The sequence below is a fragment of the Chiloscyllium plagiosum genome, chromosome 19 (genome assembly GCF_004010195.1).
Source record: "Chiloscyllium plagiosum isolate BGI_BamShark_2017 chromosome 19, ASM401019v2, whole genome shotgun sequence".
In the NCBI taxonomy this organism is placed as follows: domain Eukaryota; kingdom Metazoa; phylum Chordata; class Chondrichthyes; order Orectolobiformes; family Hemiscylliidae; genus Chiloscyllium; species Chiloscyllium plagiosum.
This window is the reverse complement of record NC_057728.1, coordinates 23,211,143-23,225,298: the sequence shown is the minus strand read 5'-3', so window position 1 is coordinate 23,225,298 and position 14,156 is coordinate 23,211,143. Positions and strand designations below refer to the sequence as shown.

The window sequence follows — 14,156 nt, the reverse complement described above, 5'->3', positions numbered from 1 at the left end:
TACCGTTCTCATGAATGTGGGGTCCTGCTGGCAGTAGATTTTGACCTTGTTGCTTTCTGGGCACTACCCCACCATCGCAGATATGTTGGCATCCAGTCCTGGCCACCAGACATAGCTTCCTGCCACCATCTTCATTTTGGAAATCCCTGGATTACCCTGACAGAGTTCAGACAGTGTTTGGTGGTGGCCTTCACACGAAACAGTCACTTTTGCTCCCCATAGTAATATGCTATCCTTTACAGTGATCTGGTCTCACCGGGCCCAGAAACGTTTTAATCCTGGTTGTGATGGTCTTTCGGTTTCCTCCATTACCACCAGCTGTTTCTCATAGGAGATTGGAATCGAAGTTATACCCTTAATCTGTAACAGTTGCACAATATACATTCTCAGAATGACCAGAAAGGTCTTGCACAAACTTAAGGGGTCCAGAGTGCATCTTGTTAAAGACACGTTATGCAACCATAGACCTGCTGTGCTGACATCGACTCCCATGAGGATTGGGTGACCATTTAAAAAGATATTAATTTTAATAGGTTCTGATTTGGATGTTGCTAAGCAATTTACTTTTTCTAACCTACATGTAGGTGGACTTTCCAGGGTGTGCACTCTCCTGGATACCGGCCTATGTGTTTTCTTACTCAAGTCAGGCCTTGTAGGACTCTTTTGCTGTCTCGAGTGCACATGTTAGCAGCAACTACAATGACTTGCTGGCCCAGATCCTGAAGAACACTTGAGCCATTTGGCCGAGGCTCAGCTTTGTTGTGGGGTTTTGCAGTGGGCTGGCTTTGGGCCCCTCTGCTCAGGATATGCCCTGTGTGAGGCTCTGCAATTGCCTACAATCAAGAGGTGTTCCCCAAGCTCACTCAGACGTGAGGGTGTTCACTTCCATCGGGATGCCCTGTACATCCCATGCTCCACTTGCCACATTTTCTAATGATAAAGCCGTAGTAGTGCCTGTTTGAAGTTCAGTTGAGCTTCAGCTAGTAGACGGTTTTACATTGTTATTTCATTAATTTCATCTACCAAAAGATCTTTCAGCTTTTCATTCAGGGTTAACCCAAAATCACATGCCTCTGCCAGTTCTGTTAACCTCATCAAAAGTCCTGAAATGGATTCCCCCAGTCTTCGAATAGCTGAATAAAACCATTAGTATCTCAGAATTAGAGGAGGCTTGGGGTCATAATATTCCTTAACCAAATCAATAAATTCTTGAAAGGTTTTAGTGTCTCGTGCCTCTGGAAAATTTAAGCCCCATATCACTGAAATTGCTGTGGGTCCACAAACAGTCAGAAGGATTACTTGTTGCTTTTCATCTGCCCCATTGTCATTTGCCTGGAAAAAAATGTATTCTTTCCATATACTGGGCCCAGTCTTCGACTGCAGGATCAAACGAATCAAGCTTCCCAAATAAGGGAAGATGCCAGAAATACTTACCCCAACTAAGTGGCATCTGTCGTGAGTAAATGTTTTTCAGGCACAGGCTGTTTACTCCCAATGCCACTGAAATAACTGCACAGAGGCTGATATCGTGTCATCAAGTCACTCTTTATCTGCTTGCACACAGTCCACGGCTGTGGCCAGCCAGCTCGGAATTAGTCCCTGAGATGAGGAGATTCTGAGTCCCCTGCTTATATCTGTCAACCAGGGCTCCCAATTGGCCTAGGTTAACAACCCCAATCAAGGATCTCATAGTCAATAAGATCCACCTGGTTCCAATCACAATAAAATATAAATCAACAAGCACAGCAGTATTGCATGAAGAAGACTTGTTGCATGTAAGGACATGCAACAGAGTTTTGGATGATCTCAAGTTCATGGAAGATAGAATGTGGGAGACCAGCACAAATAGTAGTTGATACACAAAGGGAGTTGTGAAGTAGTAGAATGTTATAGAGCTGCAAATGGGAGGTTAGAAACTCATGTTGAGATCAAACGTGATATTGATTGATTCAGTTTCTGACAATAGCTTCAGTCTTGCCAATATTTAATTGGAGGACATTTCTGTTCATACATTGTGATGTTGGATAACTAGGCTGATAATTTAACAGTATTGGAGATTCAAGAGAGTTAGTAATGGTATATAATATAATGCTGCCACTAATGATGTTAGCGTGCGTGTGAAAATCAGTGCTGTGCTTTCAGATGATGTCACTTACTATAAATGCAAGATGGTTCCTAACAAAAGAGTGAAGAAGTAAGTTACTCAGAGTGATTGAAATGTGGAATTTGCTCCATAAGAAGTGCTTGTGACAAATAGCTTACCTGCTTTCAGAATGAAATATACTTGAGACAAAAGGAGTTGGAAAGACGTGCTGAAAAGCTGGGAAGAGATTGTTGGAATGGGAAGAGTCTTATATAAAAAATTCAGAATAGACTGGTTGGCCTAAGTGATCTGTTTCTTTGCTGTATATTTATGTAATTTTATGCACCATTTAAGGGTCATGTTCTGGTTACTGGTTTCAGGAAAGAAGAACAGAAGTAAAATGATAACAGCAAGTACAGCAGTAAGTGTTACTGTGAGCAAAAGGATGGCCATTGCAGCAGGTAGGAAATCTTCGATTAAAGCTATAAGTGAATTTGACTTTGCAATACCAAATCTTCTGATTTTTGCTTTTGTCAATAACTTCTTGTAAGATTTTTATACAGATCATTACATTTACTGAAACATATGTAGCTTGTCATTTGTTTGCTCAAGAGAAAACATCATAATTAACAGAATAACTTTAAAAACAGATTCTTATTAAATTGTTTCAAACTCTTACAAGTAAATTTCACAAATCTTAACAAATGAATCAGTAATACTGTGTACTTTGCTTTAGCGGAACACTGAAACATTTCTAGGTCAAGTTGGCTTTCTCTGATAATTGTATCATTTGCTGAAGTATTTTCTCAACTTCTGTTGCTAATTTGGAGAAGTATGAAATTCTGAAAATAATGAAAGTATCAATTGTGTGTGTTACCTATAAATTTTAGAGGTGAGCATATTGATTTGCACAGATTGTTTGATAATTGCTGAGTTGAAAAGTTAACCAGAGATTTTTTTTCAGTAGAATTATCATCTGTCTCAGTCAACCTTTGGTGATCTGGTCTGTGAATGTATTCTAGAGTCTAAAGCCTAGAGTTTGTCATTTGGCTTTTCTCAATCTGAGCCCAAGTGTTCACCATCAATCACTGTGCCTAAACAAAACATCACCTACTCCTTTGAAAAGGAGAAGATGTTTCTTCGTATCCTTTATCCATTCATTTGATTATTTTCACTTATTGCATTATAAAACTGACATTTACAAAATGAAAATTTAAGAATAATGACCATGCTGACACCTCAGATGACATGAAATGAAATGATGGCCAAGCTAAATGTAAGAGCATCGTAAAGGACAACAATAGTTGATAATGTATACAAAATCTCAGAATAACATCAGCAAAGCCCATTTAGTTCATAGGAAAGTGAGCAAAAGAATGTGCATGTCAGCTGGAGTGCTGAAATTGGAAACTGTAAATGAACAATGCAAAGGTAATTATACACATACTCTTGAATTGGTCCATACTGTGCAGTTCATTTAGACATAATTTTGTAGGGGGAGTTTGCTAAATATCAGGAGATCCATATTTCATAATCTTGAGGATAATTGGGAATAATCACAGTGAATTTTATTGCATAGATCCATGTAAGAAAAGTAAGAAGAAACAAAAATCCTGCCTGCAAATAAAGTCATAGAGTCATAGAGCTGTACAGCACAGAAACAGACCCTTCAGTCCAACTTACCCATGCTGATTATATATCCTAGATAAAGCTAGTCCCTTTTGCCAGCATTTGGCCCATATCCCTCTGAACTTTTCCGAGTCATGCACCCATCCATATGCCTTTTAAATGTTGTAATTGCACAAGTCTCCACCACTTCCTCTGGCAGCTCATTCCATACACACACCACCCTCTGCATGAAAAAGTTGTCCCTTAGGTTCCTTTTAAATCTTTCCCCCTCACCTTAAACCTATACAATCTATTTTTGGACTCCCGCACGCTGGGGATAAGACCTTGACTATTTACCCAATCCATGCCCCTCATGATTTTATAAACCTCTAAAAGGTCACCTCTCAGCCTCCAACAATGCAGGGAAAATAACCCTAGCCTATTCAGCCTCTCCCTATAATCCCTCCAATCATAGCAATATCCTTGTAAATCTTTTCTGAACCCTTTCAAGTTTCACAACATCCTTCCAATAGCAGGGACACCAGAATTGCATGCTGTATTCAAAAGGCAGCCTAATCAGTGTCCTGTACAGCTGCAACATGACCTCCCAGATCCTATAGTCAATGCACTGACCAATAACGGCAAGTATACCAAAAGCCTTCTTCACTATCCTGTCTACCTGTGACTCCACTTTCAAAAACTATGAACTTGCACTCCAAGGTCTCTTTGTTCAGCAACACTCCCCAACACCTTGCCACTAAGTAAGTCCTGCCCTGATTTGCCTTTCCAAAATGCAGCATCTCACATTTATCTAATTAAACTGCATCTGCCACTCCTCACCCATTGGCCCACCTGATCAAGATCCTGTTGTACTCTGAGGTAACCTTCTTCACTGTCCACTACATCTCCAATTTTGGTGTCATCTGTAATGTAACTAACCATACCTCCTATGTTCATGTCCAAATCATTTATATAAATGATGAAAAGCAGTGGACACAGCACCTATCTTTGCGGTACACCACTGGTCACAGGCCTCCAGTCTGAAAAGCAACCTTCCACCACCACCTTCTGTCTTCTACCTTTGAGCCAGTTCTGCATCCAAAAGGCTAGTTCTCCCTGTATTCCATGCTGAAAGACAGCTTGCAAAATACTGTTGTTATTATGAATTCATCTATGTTCTGGTGCTTCAATTTCACCTGGTGCTAAAGTATTTCCAAACATTCAGGGATGCCAATGGTGATTGCCTACGTCGTGGTGCCATTTCTTTTCTCATCACTGAGCATTAGGAATTTTGAGCCTCAGAGTAACTCTGTAAAGGATTCTTACAGATATGTGGGTAGCTTGGTTCTCTATCCTGGCACCTCAGTGAATAGATGTTGGTGGGATGATGTGTGCCAAGAGGTGCTCTAATTTACACTTGCAGGTGGCACTTGAGAACATATTAGTTTTCTCTGTCTGTTTATCCTTGACACCATAGCCCAACTACCTTCTTTCCCTCTTCAAATAGACAATTCCTCAATCCATTACTCATTATACCACATTATCCCACTTTGTCTAGACATGACTGTGCCTATATTCATTGTCTGAATGGTCTGCATTTCCATGTACAATAAAGTGCTATGCCAGTGCATAGCCTTTATTGATGCAAGAATGATAAAACTTAAGTCACTCTCTTTGTTAGTACCATTTGCTTCCAATGGGCAACGCAGGAAACAATTGGGTGCTCAAGATGCAAAGCACCTAGACCTGTGCCCTTAGGAAGAGATGTGGAGGAGGTTGGATGGTGTGGAGGTTGGAGTTTGAGCAAAGCTTTCCATGCATATGATGCCAACAAATCCTCCTTTTCTATGTAAAAACATTTTTTATGCTAATGCACATTAAGTGTACCTCTGGGACAGTTTTAGGTAATTAAAATTCTTGTTAACTTATATGTGCAAGTCTTCATAATTTGACATCTCTCTATCATTGAATAGAGGGGGGTGTAGTTTAACTAGGGAGGCAAAATTAGCAGCCTTCTCCTCAGCCTTTGCTGGAATGATGTTACATTTCAATCCACTTTTCATTTCTTTGCTTCCCTTCTATGAAAGTTCTATGTGGGAACAGAGGTTTAAAAGGATTCATGAATATAGATCCATGTTTTGAGGCACAACTAAAGGCTAACTAATAGAAGACAGAGAGTTCAGATAAAGGGTTCATTTTCAAGATGACAGCCTGTAAATAAAGGAGTGCTGCAAGGATCAGTGATGGGGCAACAATTACTTACAATATATATTAGCGACTTAGTGCATTGACTCCCATCACCTATCATGAAATTTGTGTATGACACAAAAATAGGTGGGAAGGTAAGTAGTGAAGATGATACAGGTTAACTGAATGGACGAAAACTTTGCAGATAGGCTGTAATGTGGGAAAATGTGAGGTTATGCTCTTTTGTGGGAAGAATGTTATTTAGAAGAGCTTCATGTTATTTAAATGAAGAAAGACTACAGAAAGCTGCAGCACAGAAATATTTAGGGGCCATTTTTATCAGCCATAAAAAAGCTAGCATTCAAGTCCAGAAGTAATAGGGAAGAGAAATGGACTGTTGGCTTTACTTCAAGGGAATAAGGTATAAAACTATATAAGGCATGAGTCAGACCACTTCTGAAATACTGTGAACAGTTTTGGTCCCCTTATCTCAGGAAAGATATATTGGCATTGGTGGCAGTCCAGAGAATATTCAGTTGGTTGTTCCTGATTGTAGAGCAAATGTTTAATGAGGAGAGATTGAGTACATTGGGCCTGTACACATTGGAGTTTAGAAGAATGAGAGGTGATCTTATTGAAACATATAAGATTCTGAGGGACTTGGGAAGGTAGATGTGGAAAGGTTGTTTCCTTTCTGGGAAAGTCTAGAATCAGAAAGTATAATCCCTGAATAAGCAATTGCACATTTAAAACAGATATGAGGAGGATTACTTCCCTTAATGGACAATCAATCTGTGAAATTCATTACCATAGAAGGTTTTAGAGGGTGTGTCATTAAGTATAGTCAAATAGAAATAGACTTTTAATCAGTAAGAGAATCAAAGTTATGAGAAAGAGTAATAATGTTGAGGATCTGTATAATCAGCCCTGATTTCATTGAATAACTAAATGGCCTATGTCTGATCTGACATCTTAAGTCTTATGGTCATAATGAAATGTTAGAATTTGTAAAGAAAGGTACCAGAAGGTCAGCATATGGAGTGTGGACATATGTATCTAAGGAGGAGAGATGACCCTGAAGGAAAAGTGTGGAGGCATTGCTCCAATTACCTTCAAATTACTTATTGCTAGAGCCACATAAGGCAATAACTGTCTAGGAAATAACTCCCATCTGCAATTTGATTCCAGGAAAGAGAAATTCCAACTGTGTGGGTCATCATCAAATATGGTGGAATGCCACCATAAAACTGAACTGAACCAACCATATAAATACCGTGGATACAAAATCGGTCAGGCAGTTCTGAGGTGAATAACGTACCTCCTGACTGTTCAAAGCTTGTTCATAAAGCACATGTCAGGATTGTAGTGGAATTCCCTCTACTTGCCTGGATGAGTGCAGCTCAATTAATACACAAGAAGCTTTGCATTTTCCAGACTAAAACAGCCCATTTGGCTAGCACCCAACACTACCTCCAATGATCTCCACCATCAGACTGACTGCAGTGTCTACTAATTACAAGATGAACAGTGGCAACTCACCAAGGCTTCTTAAACAGCTATTTCCAAAATCAAAGCCTCCCCCACCTAGAAAGAGAGATGCAGTAGGTACATGGGAACACTACCATCTGTAAATTGGCCTCCAAAGCACACACTAAACTGACATGGAACTGTATCGTTGTTCCTTCACTGTCACTGTGTCAAAACCTTGGAACTCACTCACAGCAGCGACACACACATCATGGTCTGTGGTGGTTTAAGAAGATAGCAGCTTGCCACCACCTTTTCAAGTATCCAGTGAATAAATAAAGGCTTAAAAACTCACAATATTCAGCCCATGATTATATCAAATTAATGACAGATGCATTGAGAGTCATAAATTAGTTTACTGCTCTTGGTAATAATCAGGCTGACCACTTGTACAACCTCCAACTAGGCTTTATTTGTCAACGTGAACATATCCACTTGCATCCTGTAGGAAAAGGAAAGTTACTTGTCATCTGGGAGATGGGAAAGAAGATGGTTTCATTAAATAATTGTGCTGTCCTTTCAGTGTGTGAAGTTCTGTTCTTCAGAGCCTCCAGGGGTACGCAATGAACTAGGCGGAATGGATCTGACAGGATCTCTATACAATGATTTCTATCTTCTCCTCCCGCAACCATCTCAAGCAAAATATCACTGCCACTATTCCTTTAAATGGCTGACTAGAAGTTGCTTCCATATATCAGCCTATTCCCCTTGCCAAGAATACTCAGTTTTTCAGATGTGAAGATTTCTACTAGCTGGCTGTTACTTGGATGGCTAATGCCTGCTGCTTACAGGAAGAAAATACTGGGTTAGAGTGAACATTGTGCCCACTTGTGTTTCCACATGTCACCTACTTGCTCCCTGTTAAATTCTGCCTTTGTTATTCCCAGAAGTTGTGAATCACCTCGTAGAATATCTTTATTGCCATAAATTCCATCCAGGTGAGAACAACATAGAAAGCTGGTAGCATTTTAGTGCTCCTCTTAATCATCATTATTATTACCATATTTGGTGGAAAGAAAAGTGTCACTTAGACCAGTTATGATTTTTTAAATAAATCTACAGTTAGGATTAAAGCTTTACTAAGTTGTGCCAATCTAATGACATTCAATAACACATTTGCCTGCATTTGTTTCTGTACAGCTATCAAACAGTCAGAGAAGAAACTGGACCATTTTTGTTTCTAGTTTCTGGGCAGAAAATGGGTGCAATGAGGCAGCCAATCTCTTATACTTGGACTGTAGAGGAAATACATTTGTCACCAAATTGGTTCTAGTGTTCCATAGGAAACCTTAACAATTTTTCAAAATGGTCATCATGCGCTTTAACTGGACAATAGTTTTAAGGTGCAAACAGGTAATTGGTTTGGTTGATGTCTGCCACATCCAGGATTATCTGATTTGCATATAACCTAACCAACAGCTCTTGAAGGGATCACTAGATATTGGCATTGAAATTATAAGTTTAGACAGTGTATAATTTGTTTAATGTGGAGCCAGCTCAATGTTAACATGAGCCACTGTTCATGCTCCCTCCCTCCTGACTATCCCTTCTCCTACACCTAACTCACCTCAGCTGGAGCACTGCTACCAAGTCATTTCTGAACCGCAATTTGGCACCCATGCTCACTAATACCATAGGAAAAAGGTTAGGGATGAAATTCACTGTGGTCCTGCTACCTGTCTCATCAGGCAAAATATTCTGAGATCATCTGATTTCTAGGCTGAGAGTTGGATCTTCAAATTCATTAAAATTTCATATGCAATTGAACTGTGTTTAAATGTTAATTGAACAATTCAGGAAATAAAGGAGGAGAGAAAAGTTGCATGGGGGTCTTTGTATTCTTGTAATGTGGTTTACTAAAAATGTAAGACAGCACTCATTAGTCCTGATACAGTAACATGTATTTTAAAAATCAGCTTTTACTTTTTCTCCAACATTCATTTGTTTGTTCTGTAGTCATTTCTTTACAGCAGCCAAATATTAATGAGTTGTTAGCCAAAGATGGCACAAAAATGAAAGTTTGATTTAAGTTAAAGACAAATTATGATATGGGTCGCACAATACTATTCAATTATCAGCTGTTTATGTTTCGAGAAATAATAGCATGATGCCAAATTAATCTCAAGAACTCAGTACAATAACTTCTGAACAATCACAATCCTTGAGAACTTAGAGTTGAATCTCTGACAGGCTTCTTAGAAGCTTGGGGTCAATGTAAATGAAAACAATTTGTCAGTAATTTTGCTTTATGCAGCAATTTGAATGCACTGTGTTTACATGCTGACAGACAAATGACAATTTTCTATTTTTGTTTGCTCTTACAGTATGTATGCACTAGGCAGTCTGCCTCAGCATTGACTTGAAATGAAATTTGTACATCCTCTTTACTTATGAGATTTTTAAAAATTTTTTTTTGTCATCCAGTTTGCTGAATAAATATCACAAAGAAAGCACAGATCTGTGGGGTAAGCAGTAGTGTATTCTGGCCTGTTTTTTGTATGAGACCACTCTATATTTTTACAAAATTCCAGGGACCCCCTTTAACACAGAAATATATTTTCTGCTTTTTTTTTAATTAATGGGATTAGGTCACAATTTATTGAGCATCACTGATTAGGTCACAATTTATTGTTCATCCATAATTGTCCTTAAGAAGATACTGGTGAGCTGCCTTCTCGAATCACTGTAGTTGTTGGGGTCTAGGGACGCCCATAGTGCTGTTATGAAGGGAGTTCCAGGATTTCGCAATGTAGTCCTAAGTAAGGATGATCTGTAGCTTAGAGGGGATCTTTGCTGTTGGTAGCATTCCAATGATCTGCTACCCTTGCCATTCTAGTTGATAGAGTTGAAACTTTATTGCTGGAACAGCACAGCAGGTCAGGCAGCATCCTTTCCTGAAGAAGGGCCTGTGCCCGAAACGTCGAATCTCCTGTTCCCTGGATGCTGCCTGACCTGCTGTGCTGTTCCAGCAATAAAGTTTCAACTTTGATCTCCAGCATCTGCAGACCTCACTTTCTCCTAGTTGATAGAGTTTCCAGATCTGGCAGATGCTGACTCAGGTGCCTTGATAAGTTCCTGTAGTGCATTTTGTAGATTATCCATATTGCTGCCACTGTGTGCCAGTGGTGGAGAGAGTGAATATTAAAATTAGCAGACAAAATACCAATCAAGCAAATTGTTCCACCTCAATGGTATTGAGTTTCTTGAGTGTTGTTGGAGCTGCACTCATCCAGGCTGGAATGGAGTATTCCATCACACACTCCTGACTTCTGCCTGTACATGATGGACAGGCTTTGAAAGTAAGGATATGAATTACTCATTCCAAAATTCCTAATTCCTCGACCAAACCTTGAACCTGTTTTATTTATATGGCTGGTCCACTTCAGTTTCAGGTCAATGAAAGCCATGGGAATTGATAGGGGATTCAGCGATGGTGATGCCTTTGAATGTAAAATAAAAGACAGTTTGATTTACTGCTATTTGAGATGACCATTACTTGTCATATGTGTGGTGTCATTGTTACTTGCCCAATCTTGAGTGTTGTCTATGTCTTGCTGCATATGTACAGGGCCTGCTTCAGCTTCTGAGAAATAGAGAATGGTACCGAACATTGTGTAACCTTCAGTAAACATCTCCACTTCTGGCTTTATGATGGAGAGAAGGTCATTGATGAAGCAGCTGAAGATGGTTAGGTCTAGAACAATATTCTAAGGAACTCCTGCAATGCTATCCTGGAACTGAGGACTGATCTCCAATAATCATAACCATCTTTCTTTGTGCCAGTTATGATGCCAGCAAGTGGAGAAGTTTCTTTTCAATTCCCATCAATTCCAATTTTGCTGGGATTCTTGATGCTACATTCGATCAAGTGTAACCTTGATGTCAAGAGCAGTCACTGTCAGCTCACCTCTGGAATTCAGCTCTTTTTTGTTCATGTTTGAACCAGGGCTGTGATGACATCAGGAGCTGAGTGGCCCTGGAGGAACCCAAACTGGTGTCAGTGAGCCACGTGCTGTTTGATAGCATTGATGATGACGCTTTACTGATGATCAAGAGTCGATGAATGGGGCAATAATTCACAAGGTTGGATTTGTCCTGCTTTTTGTGTATGGGACTTACCTAGACAATTTTCCATGCTGTAGGGTAGGTACCAGTATTGTAGCTATATTAGAATAGCTTGACTAGGAATACAGCAGGTTCTAGAATGCAAGTGTTTAGTATTGTTGTCAGGGGCCATAGTCTTTGCAGTATCTAGGGCCTTCAGCTCTTTCTTGATATCATGTGGAGTGAATGAAATTGGATCTGTAATGCTGGGGACTTAGAGAGGAGGTCAACATGGTTCATCCATTTGACACTTGATGGTAGAAAAATTCTACAAATATTTCAACCTTACCTTTAACATTGTTATTCTGACTCCTCATCATTAACGATGGTGATATTAGTAGAGCTTCCTTCTCTATTGAGTTGTTTAGTTGTCTACCACCATTCAGGACCAGATGTGGCAGGAATGCAGAGCTTAGATCTGATCCATTGGTGTTGAATAACTTAAGTTATCACAAATTTATTTCCTTACTGCTGCTTCTGTGCATTTAACATTAAAATCTGACCACAATGAGGTCACTGCAATTGCTCCAATATATCTGGCCTTGGAATTGTAAAAAAAACAGCCAAGATTCACTCTATTATTATTTTGCTGGAAACATGTTTATATTGGTATGTGGTAAGAAAAGAAAAACTCTTGACTGAAGTATAACCCATGAATCAATAACTTCAGAAGGTTATTGCTCTGGGCCATAACTGAAGAATGGATGTGTTTAGAAAATATCACGGAGAACTACCAGTGCCACGACTGGACATTTACCTTGTGTCTTCAGAAAAGGCAAAATCATTCTCTGCATTTTGCTACGTCTTATGGTTTATAATTAAAAACTACTATGATGTATTTTTAATAGCAGTTTTAAATTTTGTCTTGAGTTATTTCAAATGTTTGTTCTACTGTCACCTCAGATTTCTGTAACTGGACATTGACCTGCATCTACCTTTCCTGAATTTGCTTCCAGGAATCATGCCATAAACAACACACTCAGATCAAACTCCAAATACAGTTGACATCTTTTCTTTGTTTAGCCTCCCAAGTTAATGGTTTAAGTCTCAGCACTGCTCCATCACTCTCAACAGGAAGTAATTTGTATAATGGTAATTATTTACCCTCTCTCTCATATTTCATGCTGGGATGCAGTTCATAGATACCAGAATTACCTTCTCCATTAAGTTTTCCAATCACAATACCTGAGCTGCAGCAATAGATGCCAGTACTTCAACATTTGCTGGGAAGAGGTAGTGGGGATTTTGGATGGAAGGGGGTGATAATTGTACAATTTCAGAGTGCTGGCTAAATTTATCTAACTTTGAATTGCTACTGAAATGTTAAGAGTAAGCTCTAGCTGTGTGTGAGCAACAGGGTTGGGTGTACTAGTTAAGCTGGGATGCTGATGCAGAACTGACAGTGATTTTATTTTTCTTCAGATAATCCCAATTCTATGAGCAGTGGCATTCTATCTGATACTGAATTTTAAGGATCGGTGATGTGTTAGGGTCTTTGCCGAGAACAAAAAAAAAGAACTAGTCATTGGTAATTTACTCAAAACATTCATTAATAGACCCAGGTACTGATCATTATGAGAATTTCTCTTCATCTCTGGAATCTATATAAAGTACTAAAATCACAATAGAGTCTAAAGAGCTAGTTTGAATACTATAGCCACAAAATTTGCATGTGTGGTGGCTGTATTTTGAGTACTACAAGTGACATTTTGTCCCGCAATGGTATTCCACAAAGACTTCTGGAGCTGATTGCACTGGATGCCATTTTGGTAAGGACTTTGGTATATACATAGGGAATGTCTGCCAAAAGTATGCAAAGTAGGCAGATCATGCTGTCAGTGCTGACTTGATCACAGTACTTACATTTTGAAGTTTGTGAGTCCAGCTAATTCTTATCTTAACCTCTTAGAGCTGAATTTGTATTCATCAACTGGGAGGACATGCCACCAACACTACTTAAAGGGCTCATCTACGACTTAAAGTTTAGCTGCTAATTGATTTTTATTGGCTTATACAGCAATTGAAGAAGTGGAAGTTTCCACAGTTCATAGAGTCATAGAGATGTACAGCATGGAAACAGACCCTTGGGTCCAACCCGTCCATGCCGACCAGATATACCAACCCAATCTAGTTGCACCTGTCAGGACCTGGTCCATTTCCCTCCACACCCTTCCTATTCATATACCCATCCAAATGCCTCTTCCTCTGGCAGCTCATTCCATACACATACCACCCTCTGTGTGAAAAAGCCAGAGGTCTCTTTGAAATCTTTCCCCTCTCACCCTAAACCTATGTCCCCTAGTTTGGGACTCCCCCACCCCAGGGAAAAGACTTTGCCTTTTTACCTATCCATGCCCCTCATAATTTTATAAACCTCTATAAGGTCACCCCTCAGCCTCCAAAGCTCTAGGGAAATCAGCCCCAGCCTGTTCAGCCTCTCCCTATAGCTCAGATCCTCCAACCCTGGCAACATCCTTGTAAATCTTTTCTGAACCCTTTCAAGTTTCACAACATCTTTCCGATAGGAAGGAGACCAGAATTTCACACATATTCCAACAGTGGCCTAACCAATGTCCTGTACAGCCACAACATGATCTCCCAACTCCTATACTCAATACTCTGACCGATAAAGGAAAGCATACCAAAC

General features: G+C 39.6%; 1 protein-coding gene across 10 annotated transcripts in view; it reads left to right on the top strand.

The window, feature by feature from the left end:
* LOC122559589 (voltage-dependent calcium channel subunit alpha-2/delta-4-like) overlaps window positions 1-14,156 on the top strand; it is a 483,398-nt gene that overhangs the window by 232,848 nt on the left and 236,394 nt on the right. For all 10 annotated transcript variants that reach the window (XM_043709329.1, XM_043709326.1, XM_043709324.1 and 7 more), the window contains one exon: window positions 2,464-2,544. In XM_043709329.1, coding sequence (XP_043565264.1) covers window positions 2,464-2,544 — 81 coding nt within the window. The remainder of the gene's footprint in view (window positions 1-2,463; window positions 2,545-14,156) is intronic.